The sequence below is a fragment of the Sorex araneus genome, chromosome 4 (genome assembly GCF_027595985.1).
Source record: "Sorex araneus isolate mSorAra2 chromosome 4, mSorAra2.pri, whole genome shotgun sequence".
NCBI classification, from domain to species: domain Eukaryota; kingdom Metazoa; phylum Chordata; class Mammalia; order Eulipotyphla; family Soricidae; genus Sorex; species Sorex araneus.
This window is the reverse complement of record NC_073305.1, coordinates 162,435,288-162,457,560: the sequence shown is the minus strand read 5'-3', so window position 1 is coordinate 162,457,560 and position 22,273 is coordinate 162,435,288. Positions and strand designations below refer to the sequence as shown.

Here is a 22,273-nt window from a genome sequence, read left to right as displayed (position 1 = left end):
ACACCAGAAAGCACTATCCTTGCCGATCCCCTCACTAGTTATTGACATTTCTTTTTAAACATAAAAAATGGTTTCTGCAATGGTTCAAAGGAGGGTCTTATTTTTAATGGAACAAGGACTATTGTTCATTAATAAGAAGAAGCCACTTCAATTGTATTTTTAACTGTTACCTTATTTGGGTAGGACTAAGCAAACAAGCTGTGAGAGGCATCTTGCCACTATCCAAGAAATCTCAGAAAGAAGAGAGAGCTCATTTCAGAGAGAAACCATGTAACTAGAGGTTCTATTTTATCTCTGAGGACATGAATACCCATAGGGGGAAAATGTGGTTGGGGATAAGTTTTGCTAAATCTTGCTTAAATTCAATTGAATCTTCAATTTGCTCTCTGAGCTTAGCACTCTATTTGAAATGAAAACTTGAGGGATTGAAGGGTTAATCTTAAATGGGCTGTGTACTACTTAAATGTACTACAAAAGTAGTACAGACCCAAGCTTCCAACAACTACATTCCCTAGTCTGGTTAAAATCTCCTGAAATTCTCCCTTCGGGCAGCAATGCAGAAGGAATAGCTATCCAATAGGATTACAGTAATCTTTCATTTCTGTTGGTTCTAATATCCAGCTAGCTACCATCTCTATTTTATACATAACTTCCTTTAGCCTCACAATCCTATTTAAATTCTTACCTCTGGCATTCTTTTCTGGTTAATGACTATTCTTATCATTGAAGGTGCTTCTAGAATGTAATAATCCAGAACAAAATATAATTTACTTAAAAATAATTTACTTGAAAATATACATTATTGGATATATTTGAGCATAATTCTTGCTGGAAAAATTGAAACTATACACATATATGATACAGTCACAGAAATGTTAGTTCTTGAAAGTGAAAAGAATAGAAAATAGATTTAGTGTGATTATTTTGTAAAGAGGCATTTTTAGAATTGAGATTCTGAATGATTTGATCATAACTAGCAGCATGACTGAATCAATAACTCGGTTGGGCATCAAAGGACATAGCACTGGCTCCAAGAATGTTGAGTAGCATCTGTGGGATGATAATTTTCTCATCTAAAAAATGTAGTGGCTTTTACATGTCAACTTAAGGGAAATTTCCATTAACTAAAGGCTTCTCTAGTTTTCACTTATTTTTTCCCCAGTGGTTCTATAAAAGCTTAATTTTCATACATACAAAAATACTTATATCTGGTCCCATCAGTGACTTTCTCTCTGTTTCTCACTATTCTTCACATCAAACACTATACAAGCAACCTAAAAATAGTCCTTTCTCAATCATTCCTTATGCTTTTCTATCTTTGTGCCTAGGTCACATTAATTTCTTCAACAATAAAGTCATCTGTCATACCTTATTAAATTGTAACTGTCTTAAATATATAGTTATAATGCCACCAGTCGTCCATGCAAAGTCTTCCTGGGCCACTTTAGGGAGGTTTAAATTAATGTCCAGTTCTCATGGAGTGTTTTATCATTTTTAGTTTTTGAGTTTGTGATTTAATATAATTTACTTCATTATCATATACCTAGAATACTGTGTTTTTCTTATATAGTTCCTCATTCATTCTGCCGGTGCCTTGCCTTGAAAGAGTTCTTTGGTTATAAAAATAAGGCAACCTGAAGACAGAATGAAACATGACTTGGCAAAGAAGGAGGGATAGACTGTTCTGATACTATGATAAGTTGTGTCAGGTCATGAATTTGGGGATGAGATGAGCATGGTTGGAATGGGAGGTCTGGATGGAAGAACATCAAGAATATTAATCCTTTAGGATAGAGTGATATCAGTGATAAAGGGCTTTAGCTTAATTTTTTATATATTATTTATTGTGGTTCTGTGGAGAACATTATACGGCACATAGAAAAGATAGCAAGACAGCTTGTAAGTTAAGGGGAACATAGTTATATCAAACAACAACCCCCCCCCTCTTTTTCCCCCCAACTATCTGATAACTTAGCCAAAAAATGCCAATCTACTAGTAATTCATTGGTGGCTTCATCTCAAGTCCAGCTCTGTAACAGCAATTATTGCTAGAATGATCTCTCTAAAATGTAAGTTTATCATATCTCTTCCCTCTAAAATTATTTGAAACTTTCATATTTATTTATTGGAGGATATAGTCCTTAGAAAAACAGCTAAAACCTTTTGGTAATCTGGCCTCCAGCCTATTTTTCCAGGTTTATCCCTAGCCTTCTACATGTTGTATGCCATAACCAGTGACTTAGGATTCCTCAGTTTCTTGTTTTGGTCCTGCTGTTTTTTTCTTTAGAGTTTTCTTAATCATTTCATTTGGAGAATTTCACTAACCTTAAATTTACTACCTCCCCTTTCAAATTCCTTTAATGTTCATCACAGAGATGGAATCACTTCTTATCTGTTGGCATAAAAATTCCATATGCATCTCTAAAATAGTGCAACAACCTACTTTGATTACTCTCTCTCTATCCATCTGTCTACTTCTTTGTGCTCACCTATCTGAACTTCCTTGATTTGTGAATTTTTATTTTCCAAGAAAATAAGAGTAGTGATATGATAATAACTAAGTAAATTTAGTTGAAAAGAAAGCCCTGGTTTTTTCTTAGTGATCCCACAGAGAATTATTTCTACTATATCTTAAAATATATGCAACTCTGTTTTAGTGTTAATGAGTTGTTTATATATTTATATCTTCTAACAGAATATAACTTTTCTTATTTTCCCTCTTATCCCATAACACAGTTTGATGTGCTGAGTAGATACTTAAAATAAATTTATTTAATTGGAACACTATATAAAAGAAACAAAAAATTTGTGCTATTTCTGAGTGCTTTGAATAAATGATTGGTAGATATAGTTTAAATTTACTTTATTTCAAATTTGGAAATAAATTCTTATTCAAATGACATACTATCTAAATATTTGTTTATAGTATTAAAACATAATTTTTTAATTTTGTGACCTAGATTATTTCTAATTGTTCTTGGAAGTATTTGGACCATTTTCAAAAATATTTTCAAACATATTAATTTTAGTATAATTTTGTTTATTTAGTATCCTATAGGGCATTTATCAGCAAGTCAAGTAATAGGGCATTTGGAAGTAAAACAGGTACAAATAATTTTCTCTTGAATGTAAAAAAATGGTGAAATCAAAAATTATTTAATTTGTAAATCAGTTTGACAATGAAATATTTTCTTTTGTTTTAAGGTATAATTAAGGACTGATAATAAAGCAGTGTAGAAATGAAATACTCAAATGAAATAATGAGGGGAAAGAAGATCAGTGTACCTAAGCTTTGAATGAGTTATAGAGAAAAGAATATGAAAGGTTGGCTAAACCTTAAATAAGTTCTAGGGAGAACAGGAAGGGGAGTAGCAGATTCTCCTCATAAAATGTTATGAAAGGGGTAATGGTCTTTCTTACTATACCAGAATACAAATAGGATTCCTATTACAACACTGGCAGCCTTGACATTGTTCATTGTCACTTTTTTCAGTATATCATATCTCATCTTTTTCTTAAGGCCAGGGATCAGATAAAGGATAAATACTCTCAGAAATTCCAATTAACACATTGAAGCAATGATATTATATAAGAGCTGACGAGAGTACATGCACTGTAAGATTATTATAATAATTACAATTTGTATTAGATATAGGGCTCAGTTTTTAATTCATAAACTGACTCCTTTGGACTCATACACAGTTTAATGCAATAGTCATTCACTAAACTTTGCAATTCCAATGTCCTGAGAGGACATTTGCAGCTATACTCAGTGGTACTAAGGGTTTAGTCCTTGCTCTGTTCTCAGGAGTACCTCTTGGTGATACTCTGGGGACCTTATGGGATACTGAGGATTGAAGTGGGTGTCTTGTTTCCTGTACAATATTCTCAGTCCACTCTTGTTATCGCTATTTTTGTTTTTGGCCATACCCAGAGATGAACAGAACATACTCTTGATTCAGAACTCCGGGATCACTCATGGGGCTATTGGGAAACCGTATGCAGAGCTGGGGATTGAGTTTGGGTCACTGCGTGAAGGCAAATGCCTTACTGGCTGTACTATCTCTCCCAAACCCCAACTAAATATAAAGTTATTATATTATATTATAGTAAATATTGTATAATCACTGTATAACTGTCATCCGTTGCTCATCGATTTGCTTGAGCGGGCACCAGTAATGTTTCCATTTTGAGACCTGTTGTTACTGTTTTTGGCATATCGAATACTTCATGGGTAGCTTGCCAGGCTCTGCTGTGCAGGCGGGACACTCTCAGTAGCTTGCCAGACTTTCTGAGAGGGACGAAGGAATTGAACCTGAGTCGGCTGTGTGGCTGTGTGCAAGGCAAATGCCCTACCCGCTAGTGCTATCACTCCAGTCCCGAGCTATAGTGCAATGGGTAGGGTGTTTTCCTTGCATGCAGCCGACCTGGGTTCAATCCCCCACATCCCATATGGTCCCCCAAGCACCTCTAGGAGTAACTCCTGAGTGTAGAGCCAGGAGTAACCCCTGAGCATCTCTGGGTGTGACCCCCAAAAGCAAAAAGTTATTATTAATATTTTTATTATTTAATTTTGACATTTTGGGCCACATCCAGTATTGCTCCAGGGCTATTCCTGGATCTGTGCTCAGGGGTCACTCTCAGCAGTGCTTAGGGGACTTTGCAGTGGTGGGATCAAACAGAGTTGACCATATTTGCCACAATTTCCTTAACCCCCTGTACTAGCTCTCCAGCTCCCTGCATGAATGCATTTTAATTTTTTTTTTGGGTCACACCCAGCGATGCTCAGGGGTTACTCCTGGCTTTGCACTCAGGAATTACTCCTGGCGATGCTTGGGGGACCATAGGGGATGCCGGGGATCGAACCCGGGTCGGCCGCGTGCAAGGCAAACGCCCTACCCGCTGTGCTATGGCTCCGGCCCCAATGAATGCATTTTAAGAGAGGAGGGGAAATGTGATAGATAGGGCAGAATGATTGGGCTGTGCATATATGCATGGAAATACAAGTAACTGTCATATTCAGTGTGCTGACTCAGGTACAGAACCTATCACATGGTAGCTCAGGCACTATATCAAGCTATGCTTTGTGAAATATATACATATTCTTTGCCTTTTATATGCTCTTGTGCATATCTTCCACTTCATGCACTGAAGATTCTTTGAATGTTACACCAAGAATGAAAAGAAAAAGAAGGAATCAATATTTTCCAGATCTTCAGAGCAAGGATTGAATTTTTGTTGCTTGGTTAGTTTATATATCACAACACTAATTTTGAGAACTGGTCTTTGTCGAAAAATGAAGAAAGTTTGTTTATTCCACAGTTAGATCTCATTAACAGTGGCACGTGCTTCTTGCACCATTCATATTGGGACTTATGTCCTCTGTGAAGAATGAGGACGTAATACAGGATAATACCAAGCACTCTTGATCCTTAGGGGAACAGTGGGGAACTATCAATCATCAGATGAGTATGCCTTTGCTTCCTTGTATCAGGTTGGCATTCTGTTCACACGGAGGAGCAATAGACAAGAGTGTTGAATTCCAAAACATATTTATCCAGTACCATCTTGGAAAGAAGCAATTGAGAGAAAATACTTATCCCAAAGAAATAATTTAGTAGAGAAGAGATTTATTAGTACCTCAGTCACTATCAAGTCTAATTTGTTTTTCTTTTTCTTTATTTTTGGGGGGCACACCCATTCTTGGACTACTCTTGGTAATGTTCTTAGAAATCACTCCTGGGAGGGGGGTTTGAGGGCAGGGGGCCTTACGGGGTCATAAGTGGTGCTGGAGATCAAACCTGAATTGGCCCCAAGCGAGGTAAGTACCTTACCTAGTTGTACTATCTCTCTAACACATCAAGCTCAAATTTTACTATCCTTTATTAGATAGATTTAACAGGAAATTTTAATGATCTGAATAAAAGAAACAGGTTATGTTTTATAGTACACTAGTGTGGACATTTGAAGCCCCTGTTACAAATGCTTCCATTAGTAATTGTTTCTTTCTCTTTATTGTAGTTATACTTATAACTTGGTTATACTTATATTGGTTATACTTATAACTGAATCCAGTTTCTTTGTTGTGACTCACCTCACTTCCTTCCTCATGGTGCTGTATTAGCCTCAGATTTCCACCTATCCTTTTCTTTACTCTGTTTAAATGATTTCCTTCAGTAAATTCTATTTGCTTTCCTTGAGTGAATTATTGTCACAACTCTTCTGAATAAATATGTCTTTGGGCTTTTTGAAGTACTCATGTAGCTCATAGATTTAAGATATTGGGGTACCACACAAAAATATAGAAAAGGTAGCATGGAAAACAATCTTATGATTTGTGTTGAATCCCAGAGGTTGAGAAATATCTGAGACTTCAATGAGAAAAGTCTAATATTGGATTACATATGTCTACTTACCCTTGTTTTCGAATCTTACTTTTTAAACCTTCACTAAAGATTTGTATTCATTATTATTATTACATCTCTTTCCTTGATTTTATATAGCATCTTTCAGGTATTTCTACCTTTCAGTTTCTATGAATTAGTTCTTGTAACTCTTATTCATATGTATATATTTTATAAATCAGTACCTCAAATTTCAAGATACAGTGTATCTATGCACATAGTTGTTTATTGTTAACAACTTTATTCCTCCACCCAATATTTGTGTTATTACTTTTGTCCACTCCTATGAATAATTTCTTTTTTAAAAAAATTTTAAAAATTTTATTGGATCACCGTGACATTGTTACAAGCTTTCATGTTTGGGTTACAATCTCACAATGACCAAACACCCATCACTCCACCAGTGCACATTCCCCACCACCAATATCCCGGGAATACCCCCCTTTCCTACCCTCCCCCCATACATATATTTTAAATTTATCCTTTTCTCCCTAGGGATTTTATTTTTCTACACTGAGCTGGGGCTGGAGCGATAGCACAGTGGTTGGGCGTTCGCCTTTCACGTGGCCAACCCGAGTTCGATTCCTCTGCCCCTCTCGGAGAGCCCAGCAAGCTACCGAGAGTATCAAGCCCATGCAGCAGAGCCTGGCAAGCTACCCGTGTATATTGGATATGCCAAAAACAGTAACAATAAGTCTCTCAATGAGAGACGTTACTGGTGCCCACTCCAACAAATTGATGAGCAGTGACAGTGACACTGAGCTGAGTTTCTTGGCTTAACAATACAGTCATAAAGAACTAAGACCTTGTCAGTCTTTGTCAACTATTGCAAATAATGAGTACAAAGACAGTTCTTGCTACTACAGAAAAGAACTATGAAATATAGGCTCTCCATTAGTACCTTGGTGAGAGCTGATGAAATAACAATGCTGAGAGCAAAGGTTTTCTCATTTCATATAATGAAATATTATGTGGATTTTGGGGTGAGAAGTACAGCAAAGGACAGAGTCTCTGTTAATTTTGTACTTTGAGGAAATTAAGACAAGTGTAAAGATATAAAATTGATCCCTTGAAATAATTTCTTAACATTTTTTAGATAGCATAGTCAGTTCTAAAGAGAAATTTTTAGAAATGCAGAGAATGTAGTAAGAAAAAGTAATAATAATATCTGGCATTATTCATATATTAAGATTAGGACATTGAATTAAATTATGGATACTCTAAGTTTTGCTTAATATTTTTATATGATGATAAGTACCTGCTATGAAGTTATTGTTTAACAGTGAAAAATAATATAGCAGAAAAAACAGAAAAATTCCAGTTTCTTCTGTGAGCTAAAAACAATTTGGAATTTTAAGTCTTTTTGTAAGAAAGTTTCTAATATCTTGCTTTGAAAATTTCGCTTTGAAAGTCAAAGATTTTTTCTATCCAGTTGAATCAGTCTTGCTAAGAAAAAGAAGAAGGAAAAAATAAAGAAGAAACTTTCCAGCTAAAGAGCAGAGGATGTGAGAATAACATCCTCCATTCAGCTCCATCCCCTCAAAAGCTCATTTGTAGGACCGGGTAAACACACACCTTCCGTATTCTATTTTTGAAATTATGTTGAGGAATATACAGACTGTTATCTGTAAGAGAAGCAACTTTTGAAATGTTAACTGAAAAAAAATGTTCCAAGATGCCTGAACAGAGTAATTATTTTAAAAGTATATAAAAGTATGCATAGTTGATGTATTGATCTGAAATTTATAAAAAATTGCAAGATCTTTACATGAGGGGACAACTGTCTTAATTGGTTTTGCACATGCATCTATACATTTTTTAATGTTCTAAAATTTACTCTTGTGTATTTTTTCTCTTTATTTTAAAAGCTATAATGACTAATCTTGATCTTCTGCCAGAATGTAAGTTTAAAATTAATTCCATTAAAAGAATGAAAGATAATTCATATTTTTGAGCAATATGTACCTACAAAGTCATTCATGCATTTAATCACAACTTGTAAGTTATCTTAGTTTTTGAACAATTTCCTTTTTTCACTTATCAAAATGCATTGCGTGACTGACATATAAAGGATCCTAAAGAGGCTACAAGGAAAATAGAATGTTCTCTAAATTCTGAAAAAGCTGAAAAAGAAAAAAAACTGGGAGGAGACGCAGAAGACAGTTGTTAATTTTAATAAAATAAAGTGATTTTCCTGTAAAAAAATACAGAGAAAGTTTCTTGAAACTTCAGAAGAGAAATATGTGCTTTTTCTTGGTAAACTCATTAGGGTTTTGAACAAGGAAAAACATGAGTGGGATTGTAAGAAATGGTGGAAGTTGAGGTATATAGGAAAGGCATTTTTTACTGATAGTAATAATGAGTAGTTAGTGATAATGAGTAGAAAGTAGGTAGGAAACAGGAATATTTGTGAAGTATAAGTACTTGAAGAAAATAATGAAAACATTTGGGGAGTGACCTGGATTCAGAGAATGAAGCCTGTTGAAGGTAGGCTAAAAGAATTTGAATATACTCGGCAGACAATGGAGAGTCATTGAAGGATTTTATAGAGGCATCACCATTCTGATTTTTAAAAAATATATTTAAGAGTATTTGCCTAACTTGTCTAAAAGTAGAGAGAGTAGAGAGGAGAGGGATTGCTGGAGGTTCTGCAACATTATAGATGAAACAACATAAATTTGGCTAAGGCTCACCTAACTGAATAGAAAGAAGAACTATGTGAATATGTTGTTGAGAATATAGTACTAAACCCAGCACATATTATAGTTAACATTTACTGAGAACATAGTAACATCTGTTGAGAATGTAATAGGACTTTGTTTCTTATTCTAGGATTTTTTCCCTCTTATATTATTATTTCTTAATTCTCCATTTTTGTGAAGTTTTTTTTTCCCCATTTAGTAGAGGCAGAAATGGAGGGCCAGAAAGATAGTACAGTGGGTAGGGTGCTTGCCTTGTATGCAGCTAACCTGAGGTTGATTCCCATCACCCTATAGAGTTCCCCAATCACTGCCAAAAATGATTCCTGAACACAGAGCCATGAGTAAACCCTGAGCATACAAAGTTAGGACTATGCTCTGAGCACCACTGGGTGTGGCCCAAAACAACAAAAAAGCAACAAAAATAAAAAGAAGAGGAAATGGAGGCATAGAAGAGCAAAGCAATTTGTCTAGGTTCACATAGTTGAGTAACAAAGTCAGGACAATTTTTTTTGCAGATAAAATAAAAGCCCAATGGTAATCATTCACAACATACCAGGTACATTATGGCATGAGTGATTCCTGAAACTAAAACTAAAACTGATACTCTCTAAAAATTAAATTTCAACACATTTCAATCATATTCTCAACCTATCAGATGATCTTAGAATTAGTTGGAGTTCTGAAGAGAACAGTTTTGAATCTGTATTCTGAATAGGTGATGATATTTATGAAAACAATGAAGGGAGATTTAATTCACTGTACTTGTATTTTGGATAGATTAACTTGCCAATTAAATTGTCAATTGTCACTGATTATTATCCAATAGAGCTACAGATAGAATGCAGGCTAATGCCTACAAGAAGTCATTTTAAAAAATGTTATGAATTAATGTCAAGTCAGTTACTGCTAAGACTGTCAATTACTTTTATCAAAGTAATTTGTTCTGATTTGAAAAAAATCATTAAACTTGATGAGTATTTCAAAGTGTTTGAGTTTTTACAAGTGCTTTTGCATTTCACCAGTTCGTCAATACTTTAAGATCACATAGAGATTTAAACTAATGAATTCTTATTTTCACACTGAAATTTTAGACAGAACTCTGATTCATAAACTCATAATTATTTTTCCAAGCCTTTGATTAATCTCAAAGTTCCTGGTGCCTAACACACTTTCTGGTATCCAATAATTTAAACTTGAAATATGATAATAGAATTGATGTCTTCAATATATTTCATTTATATTATGCCTGAGACACAAGATATTTTAAAATGGCACTTTAAATGTCAATTTGAATTGTAGAGTTTTGGAATCAGAGAATTTTTTTCATCTGATGTTTGATTTTCAGGACTGAGTAGAAAGCAAATTTCTGAGATTTGTATTCTCCTTTAAAGGCAGGGCAAGGTACAATGCTATGGGGAAATGATATGCTTTTTAAAAATTTCCTTATGAAGGAGTTATATATTTTTCTGGAACCGAAGCCTATTGAAATAGAAACAAGCTTAATAAATAAGTAAAGTATAATGTAAAATTTAGACCAGGGACACGATAAAGGAAGGCAAGTTCCATAGCTGCAGAGTTTGCAGTTATTGGGTTGCATCCTGGAACCAAATTATTTATTCAACTAAGAACAAGTTCTGCTAGGAGATGTCTAGTCTTAAACAGGTTGCTGAGTAGAATTGCAATGAGAATAATATTTGCACTTGCTGCTTTCAGAAATTGTCTATGTGTTTCCTATCCTTCCCTGGCTTCAGTCTTTTAGACATGTTCTCACTCCATGCTCAAAAGCTTACTTTCAATTGATAATAGATGAAGATCTTACTCTGGGCCTCCAAGCACTTTAAGCATAGATCTTAAACATAAGTCTCAAGGAATATGAGGAAAAGTATAAAGGAGACATTCACTTTTGATCTATTTTGCATGGTAATTTTTTTCTAGTTTGACCAAGGCTTGAATTCCATCATGTTCTCATCTATATACAACCGTTAACTTATTTTTTGGTGGGGGAGCATGTCTGGCAATTCTCAAAAGTTACTCCTGGCTCTGCACTCAGAAATCACTCTTGGTGGTGCTTACGGGAACCATATTGGATGCTGGGGACCAAACCTGGGTCAGCTCTGTCCAAGGCAAATGCCTTATCTGCTGTCCTATCTCTCCAGCCCCAGGAATCTATTCTTTTCATTAAAATTTATATTATCTAGATGTCTATTGTTAGTGTTGAGGACCAGAGTTGAGAGATTGCAAACTTGGTCTCATTCTGGACAGTGTGAATCCGTGACTCTGAGTAATTTGTTTAGTGCTGCAGGTTGATTTTCCTCATCCTCACTGGATAATTACAACACATTTTCTTTACTTCATAAGGGGGACATGAGGTAGTATTAGTAGTACTAATCCAGTGGGCACAAGTCAATAAACTAATTTGATGCTCTGACTTTGGGCATGTAGATGAATAACTTCCAGAGCCCCTCTCCAGGGCAAATGGTAGGCAGTCATGCTTAGATCTGGGAGCAATGCTAGCAACACACACTCCAGCGTGTAAAGGTGATGAGCTCCTCTTCATTGTGTGGCCCCTAGTGGTTCCCCCAACGCTGCAGCTTTGACTAAGTCACAAATGGTCTCCAGTAATTCCTAGCTGAAGATGGTATTTTTTGGAAATGTTCGCTTATTAGAGATATTCACAAATATACTTAGATATTCACAAATATAATTAGAGATATTCACACATAAACTTCTTAGCATGTTCTCTCTCTCTCTCTCTCTCTCTCTCTCTCTCTCTCTCTCTCTCCCCAGGGGATACTGCTTTCCTCTGCCTTCTATCACTCACAACTCACTGCATGGCTTCTTCAAATCTCTCATTACTACACATTTATGTGTGTATTTCCCCACAAAATCTTTTCTCCTCCTTCCCTTTATTACTAAATCAAAATCTCAGGCCACTTTTCCATTTTATCTGTGGAAAGTCAGTTTTAGTCTTGTCTAGAAAGGATAAGTAAAAGTAACAATATCCTTCAGCAAAGTAAACAAAAGCTCAGAATTTCAGGGTTAAATAAAACTTTGGGGGAATGGGAGGCAGGAAGATATAGCAGAGAAATCATCACCAACAAAAGGTTGCTTGAACTGGACTTGGTAGTTTCAATTGAAAATTTTTGATTGGCAACTGGCTTAGTCAAAGAGACTTTTTTATGCAAAAAGGAAAGGCTTGACACATCACTTGATGCACTTGAAGAATAGCAGGTTGTTTTAGCATTGTCAAAGTAGAAACTGAGAATTCTGAGGCACAATACTTAGATGTGTATATGAGAGAGAGAGATAGAGAGAGAGGGAGAGAGAGACAGAGACAGAGACACAGAGACAGAAAGAGAGACAGAGCAAGACAGGCAGGGAGGCATATTGTGTTTGCATGTTTTCTTGAGGACCTTCATACCACAAACCCTATATACTCAATGAAAACAGCTTAAAAATGGAAGAAATTTTTTAAAATGGAAGAAATTTCAGAATCTTTTATTATTTTGGGGTATTCTCAGCAGTGCTGGGGTCTACCAGAGCAACATCTGGTAGCAGTGCTTAAGGATCAAACTTAGAGCCCTGTCATACCAGACCTTTGAGCTATCACACTGGTCAGAAAAATGTCAGATTTTGGGACACATTCTACAGGCACAAGTGGTGATAGGGAGAATGGCAGAGGACAAAAAACCCTTAAGGAAGTCGGTAAAGCAGAAGCAGGAGACCATTTGGAAAGAGAAGCAATTTTGGGGTTTCAGCACGTGCCCCCACATTACATATACATGGTGATCAAGTTTTAGGCCAGAAAATATGAGTTCCTCATATCCCCAAGAATGCAAAAGCAGGGGAAGATGAAGAGAAGGTAAAGAGACACCTGTGGGGAGATGTTGAAATAGAGCCTCAGTCCTAGAAGGTAGGACCAGGGGAGCAGCAGATAAGGTGCAGCCTTCCTGGAAACCCCAGTGGCTGCTGGCCATTGCCCCTGCCACTGAGTCAGTAGCCTAGGAGTGAGCTAGCTCAACTTTGTAACCTCTAATAAACTGTCCTTCTTAAGGACTCTAAAATGACCAGGGTTCTGTTTTCTCTCTGCAGTACCATTTCCTAGGAATGAGAAACCCACAAAATCATTATATAAACAATAATGTGCACCTCTCTCTACAAAACCTACTAGCATCCCTTGAATGAGGTTATTCTGACAAGGTGCAATTTGAAGTACAAATGCGAGCCATTTAGTAACATACCTGAAACAAACCAGCAGTGGTAACAGTCAAAGTGAATCTTTTGCCCAGGTGGGTATTTCCATTCCCCCCACCCCCTTGCACTATGCACAAGAGATTTGGGATGGCTTTAGCATGATCTCACTTCTTCTGACCACGACCCATTTCCCTGGGCATCCATCTCCCAATAGCCACAGAAACCTCACAGTCTCATTGGTTTTTTCCTCGTTCCTAAATACTCCTTTGTTTACTAGAGACCAACACTGTTGTTGTTTTTCTTCCCTTCAATTCTTTTTTCCCTTCTCTGAGCATCATATTTTAAAGGAATATTCTTTTTAGAGTATTTGGCAACTTTAAAAAACTTGGCATAAATTATTTAAAAAAAGAAGTCATTTTGATTTCCTAATTTCTCCCCATGAGAAAGACAGGTAATTTTCAGTCTAACTTTCTCCCCATCTCTCACTACCCCTGGTCTTTCAAGATTCCACTGCAGAAGACTGGCCAAGCCTTCAAATGCACAAACACACACCCACATTCATGCTTCTACAGTCAACCCACCAATCCCCAAATATCCACCAACTTCTACCCCCTGATGAAGAGAGTGCCCTGAATATGCATTCTTAGGTGGGTTTTTTTTTAAGAGCCTCTTGGGGTCCTTCACAGGCATCCTGGTATCTGTGTGGTTGAGGTTCCCCTCACCACCCCATCAGAAACAGCAAAGTTCTCTACAACTGTCCCAAACCCAGCACATTCTTAGAACATGACAAAATCCCTCTGAATCATAGTTTCCACATTTGCAAGTTATATCTCCTTGGTACCAAAGGGAATTTTTGAAAAATGTCCAAAAGGGTAAACTGAGGCAAAGACCTTGACCAACTTTCCCCAGATATATGAAATACTCTCAGGACAACAAACTCCGTCCTGGGAACAGCTGCAGCTGCAGCTCCATAGTTTCAAAGATGGAAGGAATATTTTCCTTATAAAAAGCATCCCAAAAGCCACCCCAGGAGAATATTCTTACAGAGACACTGACAGGTCGAGAAACTTTAGGGGAGCATGGACAGCGGAGAGCATCTGATTCCTCCTCTTCCTGCTGGGGTCCAGAGCTCAGGAAACGGCACTTGTTTAAGCAAGTGGTGGGTGCCCCTCCTTATCTCATCATCTGCATTCCTAGGTGCATTTTTATAACCTAGCAAACATTCTTTAATCTCAGCTCTCGGACCCTATGAGGCACAATTCACCTTTCCCGCTTGACCCCCTTTTCACACCATGAACCTGTCAAGAGAGGAAGTCACTGCAAGCCTTCAGCCTAGACTCAGTTACTTTGCACACCTTCTAGTCCGTTTTACCTGCAAAACTGTGGAGCGCATCTTCAGTCTCCAGAATGCCTCTCTGTTTGGTCGCCTGCAGTTCACTTTGGGATTTCCAAACCAGCTTTACCATCCTGATCATCTCGGGCAAGTCCCAGGGCAGCGGCCCCTGCTGGCACTCCGGCCGGCTGCCCAGGGAGGAGGGCGGCACACCTTCTAGGGCCGTCCACCTTCTGCCTAGCTCTGCCGAGTGGAAATAGCGCTCCAGCACAGGCATTCTGCCCTGTTCCCCAGAACAGGAGGTAGGGCTGCTGCTGCTGCTGCTGTTGCTGTTGCTGCTGTTGCTGCTGCTGCGGCCGCTGCTACCAGAAGGGAAATTCTTCCCGGGCAGGGGAAGGCGAACTCCCATCAAATCCTCTCCAGCTTCTGAAAGGCAAGCCTCCTCCAGCCTGGCAGTCTCCCGCTCCCTCCAGTCCCTGCACAGATACTGCCAAGGAGAGCGATTCACTTCCCAAGGTTTCTTGCTGCTGAGAACTGTTACTGTACTCCTTCCTTAGAGATAGAATGCATTCCCCCCCCCACCCCTTCCCTCTCAGGCACTGACTTCACAGCACTTAATTAATCCCAGGCTACAGCTGGAACGACAGCAGGAGGGGAAGGGGGAAAAAAAAAGCCATCGGAGGCTTTAGCCTTTGGTTTTCTTCTTCCAATTGATTTGTTCACAGATCTCTTTGGTGCTTGGCAAAGTTAGTTGAACTGGCGGTCCGACCATCAGAGACTTCAGGCAGAGGAGGGAGGGGGCTCCCCTTTGCCAGCCTCTCAGAGGGGTCCCCTCCAGAGACCAGTTATGTGGAGGTGTCAGAGAGGGGAGTCACTCCAGCAGCTTCCCCGGCTCTAGCCCTGCCAGTCCCAAGGAGCTCTCTTGCACTCCAGGGAAGCCGAGCTGAGCGGCCTCAGGAGCGATTCGCAGCTGCTTCTCTCTGGAAGCCCTGGCCCAGGGCCACCTCGCCGCCGGTCCACTACGATCTGCATCAGGATGGGGCTGCTCAGAAGGATGTGGAGGATCCTCAGCCCCACAGTTCACACACTTCCCTTCTCTCCACCCCTCCCCTTTTGCTGTCCCTTGGTTCTCAGCAAACCTAACTGGGTTTCAGCCTATTAGTCAAATCCCTTTGTAACCTCAGCTGCCCTTCAGCTGGAAGGGAAATAACACTGAATCACATTCCAAAGAGAAACGCCGAAAGAAGTAAATTAGGGAAGCATCAAGGACCTCAAGTCTACGTGCGTAGGGTTGCAGAGTCTGAACACAAAGCTTGGGCCGCTCAGAGCACATTTCAAAGGAAAGGAGAACTCTCATCAGAGGATGCCGAGGAGAGGCTAGGGTGACGGCAGGACAAAGGGGAAAATATTGTTGAAGATTCACTTTCTAGATTCAGAGTACAGTGGACTTAATATCTGGGCCACCAACAGCTGGGCCCGCCACCTGAAAGTGGTTCACTCGAGGACAACCATGGACCAAGCACAACTGTGGGTTCCGGGAGCTCAGAGATGAGGCCCGTGACCTTCGAAGTCAGAACTAAATCAACAAAAGGGACACCCCCTAGAGCTCGTGTGAAAAGCCCTGGACAGAAATGAAAGTGGGGTGGTATTGTATTGGACACTTTTGTCAGTAAATTGTGTTTGTGAGAACAATGTGAACTTGACATTCACGTGGCGAGCTCCCGAACAATCCCACCTTTCTCTCCCTTTCACATGTCTCCATTTGCCAGTGCTTTATTTTTCTTGGTGTTTTATTTTGCTGATGCACAATCAGTTGCCACTGAGCAACATTCTTTATCACACAGTCATCTGATGTTTCTTTAGGGGCCAGAAGAAGAGACTTGGGGGTGAAGAGAAAGACTATTGTGGGATATGTTTTATTTTCTTTGTGCTCATTTTTAAAACAGTTGAAACCAGAAAAAGTGACTAATTTTGCTGATGTCATTATGATTACTCTAAACCCACGATTAATAAGTTTTGTTTTCCATCCTGAATTCAGTATCTTTTCATTTTTTTCCTGGATAGAAAAATATACTGACAATTTCTTTTCCCTAATAGGTGAGAAGGGGTGACATTTTTTGAGGGCATAAAGCAACAATAAGAGACACTGAACACACGGCTGCTTTGTGAATTTCATTATAAAATACAAATCAAACAGCTTTTTTTCTCTAAAAACCCGATATTCACACAACCCAATTAGGGAATAATCAGTGATCTGCTTTGGAGAAAGATTTTCTTTATTTCCCACTTCTCTTTTTTGCTAAGAGATGAAAGGATTTAAGCATCACTTTGACATTTGCACCACTTTTGACAGTTCTTCCAGTTCTTATCTGGCCCTTTCATCAGACTGGGGACATTAAGACTCTGTAGAATTGAAACAATTTTATTTCATAAGCACATGTAGGCTGTTGTTCTCTATAAGCATATTTCCTGAATAATGTCTTAAACTCACTCCTCAGTAACAAACTTCCTTGACATAACAACTGAAGAGTTTCCTAAGTGTTTGACTATTTTTATTTTTGTTCAGTTATTTTGCAATAGCACTTAGCATCAGGATATCCTGACCCTTGGAACAAAGGGGTGAAGAACAAAGAAAACAAATATATGATATAATATGCTACCTATACTAATGCATTGAAAATAAAACTCTTTATTGTATCTTTCTTCAAGAATGATAAAGTGGAAATATTTTTATCCAAAGATGTGCTTCCATTATAATTATATTGTTTAGCATATTTCCTTGTAAAAATATCTTTAAAAAGTTACAAATGTGGGATCAATGAAAATGAACACCTATTTCTTAATGGAGTTAGGGCCAAGCAAACTCTATGTCATTTTCAACTTACTTTGTTTGGAAGTTTGAAACTGGAAAATGTTGAACACTTTTTAAATATTCTTCCCAATATGAGAGTATGCGCAACCAATGGAAGAAGTGCAAAAATACCACAAGAAAGGTCACTCTCATGGTATTTTTGGCTCACATAGAAACAGGAAGTACAGGAAATCTTGCGAGAAAGCTTGGCTCAGGCAACTTTTGGCTTAACTTCCAGCTCAAGAGATTGGGACAAACTAATGAGATACTAATAGTTGTTGGACTAATACCACTATACCCTATACATTATCTGAAGGGGAGTTTTACTATATTTTGTGGCTAGTATTTCATAGGTTGTGATTGTTGTTGTTTTTCAGATTGTTACTTTGGAAAAGCATGCCTGTAAATCTATGATTAACCCTTTCTCAATGAACATCATTTACTTTGCTGAATCTGGAGGATGGATTAATGGGATGAAGGAGAAGGGTGTGGCAGGGAGCTTCGATGCCTAGAACCGCATGAAGCAAAGAGGTCTTATTTATGGACTTATTAGGATCCCTAGAGAACTTAATATTTACAATGAATGGCTTCACATATGACATTTCAGAGAGACTTTCAAAATAACCATTTGATCAGGTATTGTGAGTCAGCCTTCCACTAAAAGGAAAATGGAGTCACTCTCTTCTGGTGTTAAATAAATATAAGAAACAACAAAGTCAAAACAGCTTTTTCTAGTGAGCAAATTTTTTTTAATCAAAAAAAAAGAAGGGTCAGTGGCATAATGATTTAGAGCCTAGATTATTTTGAAGAATTTCTTGTGTTCTGGAAGTTAGGTAAAACTTTCACATAGTGTGCTGGCTATTAATCAAACAAGACCATGTCATAGATAATTTTATAGACAATTTAAAAATAAAATAATGTTATTAAAAATTTCTAAGCATTCTAGAGAATCGCTTTTCATTTTGTTTGTTGGTTTTGGGGCCACACCTGGCAGCGCTCAGGGTGACTTCTGGCTCTGCACTCAGAGATCATTCCTGGTGGACTAGGAAGACCATATTGGGGTTGAGGGTTGAGCCTGATCCATCTGTGCAAGGCAAGCACCCTACTCACTGTACTAGCTCTCTGGCTGGAGAATGTAGTCTTTTTAGATAAAAACTTACAGGAATAGGGCTGGAGCAATAACACAGCGGGCAGGGCATTTGCCTTGCATGCGGCCAACCCAGGTTAGATTTCCAGCATCCAATAGGGTACACCGAGCACCACCAGGAGTAATTCCTGGGTACAGAGCACACAGTGTGCATTGATGGGTGTGGCACAAAAAGAAAAATAAAGAAAGAAAGAAAAAAAAAACTTACAAGAAAATTATATGATTACCTAGAAATTTTATCCCACAGGTATTTTTGAAGACTTTATAAACTTATTAAAATCTATCTCTAAAGAAAAAATGTTGAGTGAGTTTGTTCTTATTGTTCTAGGTTTTGTTTTCCATCAGTTCATATAAAGCTGTGGGAGCCTGGAAGTTGGCTGTGGCTAAAGATCCTGTCTGCAAGGGTGAGGCCATGAGTCTGACCTGGTACTGCTGCTCCCCTGTGATGTTGGCAGCTCTGCTTGAGGTTCTCCGTGCTCCAAGTGAGTTTGAATCACACCACATCCAGGTCAAAGTGAACACTGCGAGTAAAGGGTGCAATCCCTGGCAGCACAGGAACAAATGAAACACAAAACCTGGTGAGCACCAGGGCTAAGTATCTGAGCACTAAGACCATTTGTTTAACCTTTGTTGAGCAGCGCAACCAAAAGTCATCCCAAGAGCAACTGCCACAAAAGAAAGGGTAGCTGGAATGAAAATAAATCAAATTGGGCTGTCTGATATGCATGAACACCTGTGAGCGCGCGCGCGCGCACACACACACACACACACACTTGCACTTTCTCTTATGATGACCCTGATTCACCCACAAATATGGTACAAATGAAATTCAAAATGAGCAAGGAAGAAAAAAAATACGTCTTTCAAGTTTGTTTAATGTAGTTCAACTAGAAGACGTTCAAACAATTTACAGTGTCCTTCAGGAGAAATAGAAATGTAATAACTTTGGCCTTAACTAATCTCAAGGAATGATGCCAACAAACAGGGAAAAAAAAACTTGGTCTACAGGCCTACCATACAAGGTAGCACGTATCTCTCTCTCTCATGGAAAGGGAGGAAAGTGGGCGGGGCAAGATAGGAAACATGAAGTGGGAGAAGGTGAAAGGATTGAGAAGACAAAATTCATAGAATGCTTTCACAGCAAGAGTATAAACAATAGCCAGTCATCCTCTTATTCACTCTGCAAATATGAGTGGACAGTGAGACCAGCAGCAGAAGATAGTCACTTGTGCCAGACCCTGAATCCTTTGCCAGACACTGGCACCTTCCCGGTCTCTGCCTTCTGCACACTAATTGTCACTGTGATTTATTTTTCTATTACTTTGCACAATTAAGGAGAAAAATCAGAGTTTTAACTGGCATGAGAACTCTGTCTCAGCTCTCAGGTACCTTTGTTTTAAAACTTTTATTAAATTGAAGTAAGATTTATTACATATGTAAGTTTTAGGCTTATATCATTAAAATTAACATTTCACTATATCACATTAGGTTCGCTACGGAAAATCCAATGTTATTCTTCACCAGATTGACCCTTTCTACTCACTGGTTTCAATTTCTTATCTTTTCTGGTTACCACTAATTAGATCTTATTGCCTCAAAATTGGTTTTTGTTTTCATTTTCATTTGCTTGTTTTTCCTGAACAAAATAACACGCTATTTGTATTTCTACATATGACTTACTTTTATAAATATAATGCTATCTAGGTGAATCTATACCACTCTGAATGATAGTATTTCACTGTGTAGCTTTCTTAATGGGACTCCCTCAGGAGGTCTTGGGACCATTCACAGGGATTTTCAGTCAACTGGGTTAGCAGTTCAATAGTGTCCAAGGATGTGGTCTGCTCAGGCCCTGTGCTGTTTGGTGGCCTTCAGGACAATAATCAGTGATGCTTGGGTGACCATGTGATATTGGGGATCAAACTGGTGTTGGGTTCATATATATGCCCTAACCCCTACACTATTTACCTGGTCCCAGAACATCACCTTTCAAAAATTTTATTTAAAATTTTCTTACCTTAAAAATGGAGCAATAGCACAGTGGGTAGGGCATTTGCCTTGCATGCAGCCAACCCGGGTTCGATTCCTCCATCCCTGTTTGAGAGCCCGGCAAGCTATTGAGAGTATCCCACCCACACGGCAGAGCCTGGCAATCTACCCGTGGCATATCCGATATGCCAAAAATAGTAACAACAAGTCTCACAATGGAGATGTTACTGGTGCGCGCTTGAGCAAATCGATGAACAATGGGACGACAGTGCTGCAGTGCTACCTTAAATAGATGACCAAGCAGTATTCCGTTGTGCATCTGACAACTAGTTCACAATGAACAAGTTCAGGGATTCAGACCAAATGCAAGTGAAAGACATTCTAGAGTATCTCAAGAATTAAGCTAGTCTGAGAAAACCCCAAGAAATCTTTAAGGGGAGACTATCCACAGACATTTTCTTAAAAGTGCTGAGAGGGACCAGGAGATGACTCAGTAGCTGAGGCCCTTGTCTTGCAAGTGTGAGGCCATGCACTTGACATTCCATGTCATATATATGCAATTATATAGTTCAATGCTGGTAGCTCTGCTTCTTTTGATCCTCAGAACTGCAAACAATATACAGCCACATTGTGATCTCTGTGTGTGCAAGTATTGCAAATAAAGTATACAACTTACAGCAAACATTGAGACAAAAATGTGGTAGCACCCTGATGAGGTGTGTGACCCCAGTAAGCACGTGCAAGCACCACTAGTAAAGGAGTGTGACCTCAGTAATCACAACAATATCAGCAGAGGGGTGGGAAAAAGAAGATGGGACAGTGCTAAAAAATGACACAGTGAGTTTTCCTTTTCTCAAGACAAAGAAAATAAACTACATCTCTAATAAGGTACAGATTATGCAAGCACATTTGTAGAATATAAAATAACATGATATGAATCTAACACCCACAATAAGTAGAGATAAGGGCCAGGAAGATTGCTACATGATTGGAAGCCTGTCTCATGAGCTAGGGAAGAAGGCATTGGGGATAGAGAAAGGATCAAATAAGTTAATGATGGTTGGAGGGATGGAATATGAGTGCTTAAACTAGATAAAAGACCAAACATGATGCCCTCTCAGTATCTGTATTGCAAACCATAATGCACCAAAGTAGAGAGAGAATAAGAATGAAATTGTCTGCCATAGAGACAGGGGGTAGGATGGGGTAGAGGTGGTGGGAGTGATACTGGGGACATTGGTGGTAGAAAATGTACACTGGTGGAGGGATGGGTGTTTGATCATTGTAAGACCGAAACTCAATCATGAAAGCTTTGTAACTGTATCTCACGGTGATTAAAAAAAAGAGAAAGATTATATAAGCAACACACACCAAAAGTGAGCATATAGCAATGAATATTCTATTAAGATCATTTTTCCCCTTTGGCCATTATTTATGTTTTGTTTATGGAATTTAGAAAAAAGAAAGTTTAAGTGTTATTTTTGCTATATTATACAAGGCAACACACTCAGGAGGTGAGCATATAGCAATGAGTATTTTAACAGCAATGAGTATTCAATAGACAATGTCAATTTGAAGGAGAGAAATTTCAAGTGCTATAATTGGAACGGAGTATGTTCTATTAGTTCTTCAGATTATCTTTATGTGCCCCTC

General features: G+C 38.4%; 1 protein-coding gene across 4 annotated transcripts in view; it reads right to left on the bottom strand.

Moving 5' to 3' along the window:
• Positions 1–22,273, bottom strand: part of PDE7B (phosphodiesterase 7B) — a 339,167-nt gene that overhangs the window by 140,604 nt on the left and 176,290 nt on the right. Inside the window, exon 1 of one of the 4 annotated variants that reach the window (XM_004609011.2) lies at positions 14,673–15,583. The exons of the other annotated variants lie outside the window; for them this stretch is intronic. Within the exon in view, the coding sequence (XP_004609068.2) occupies positions 14,673–15,042 (370 nt within the window). The 5' untranslated portion in view covers positions 15,043–15,583. Of the gene's footprint in view, positions 1–14,672; positions 15,584–22,273 lie in introns of those variants that run through there. 4 annotated transcript variants of the gene reach the window in all.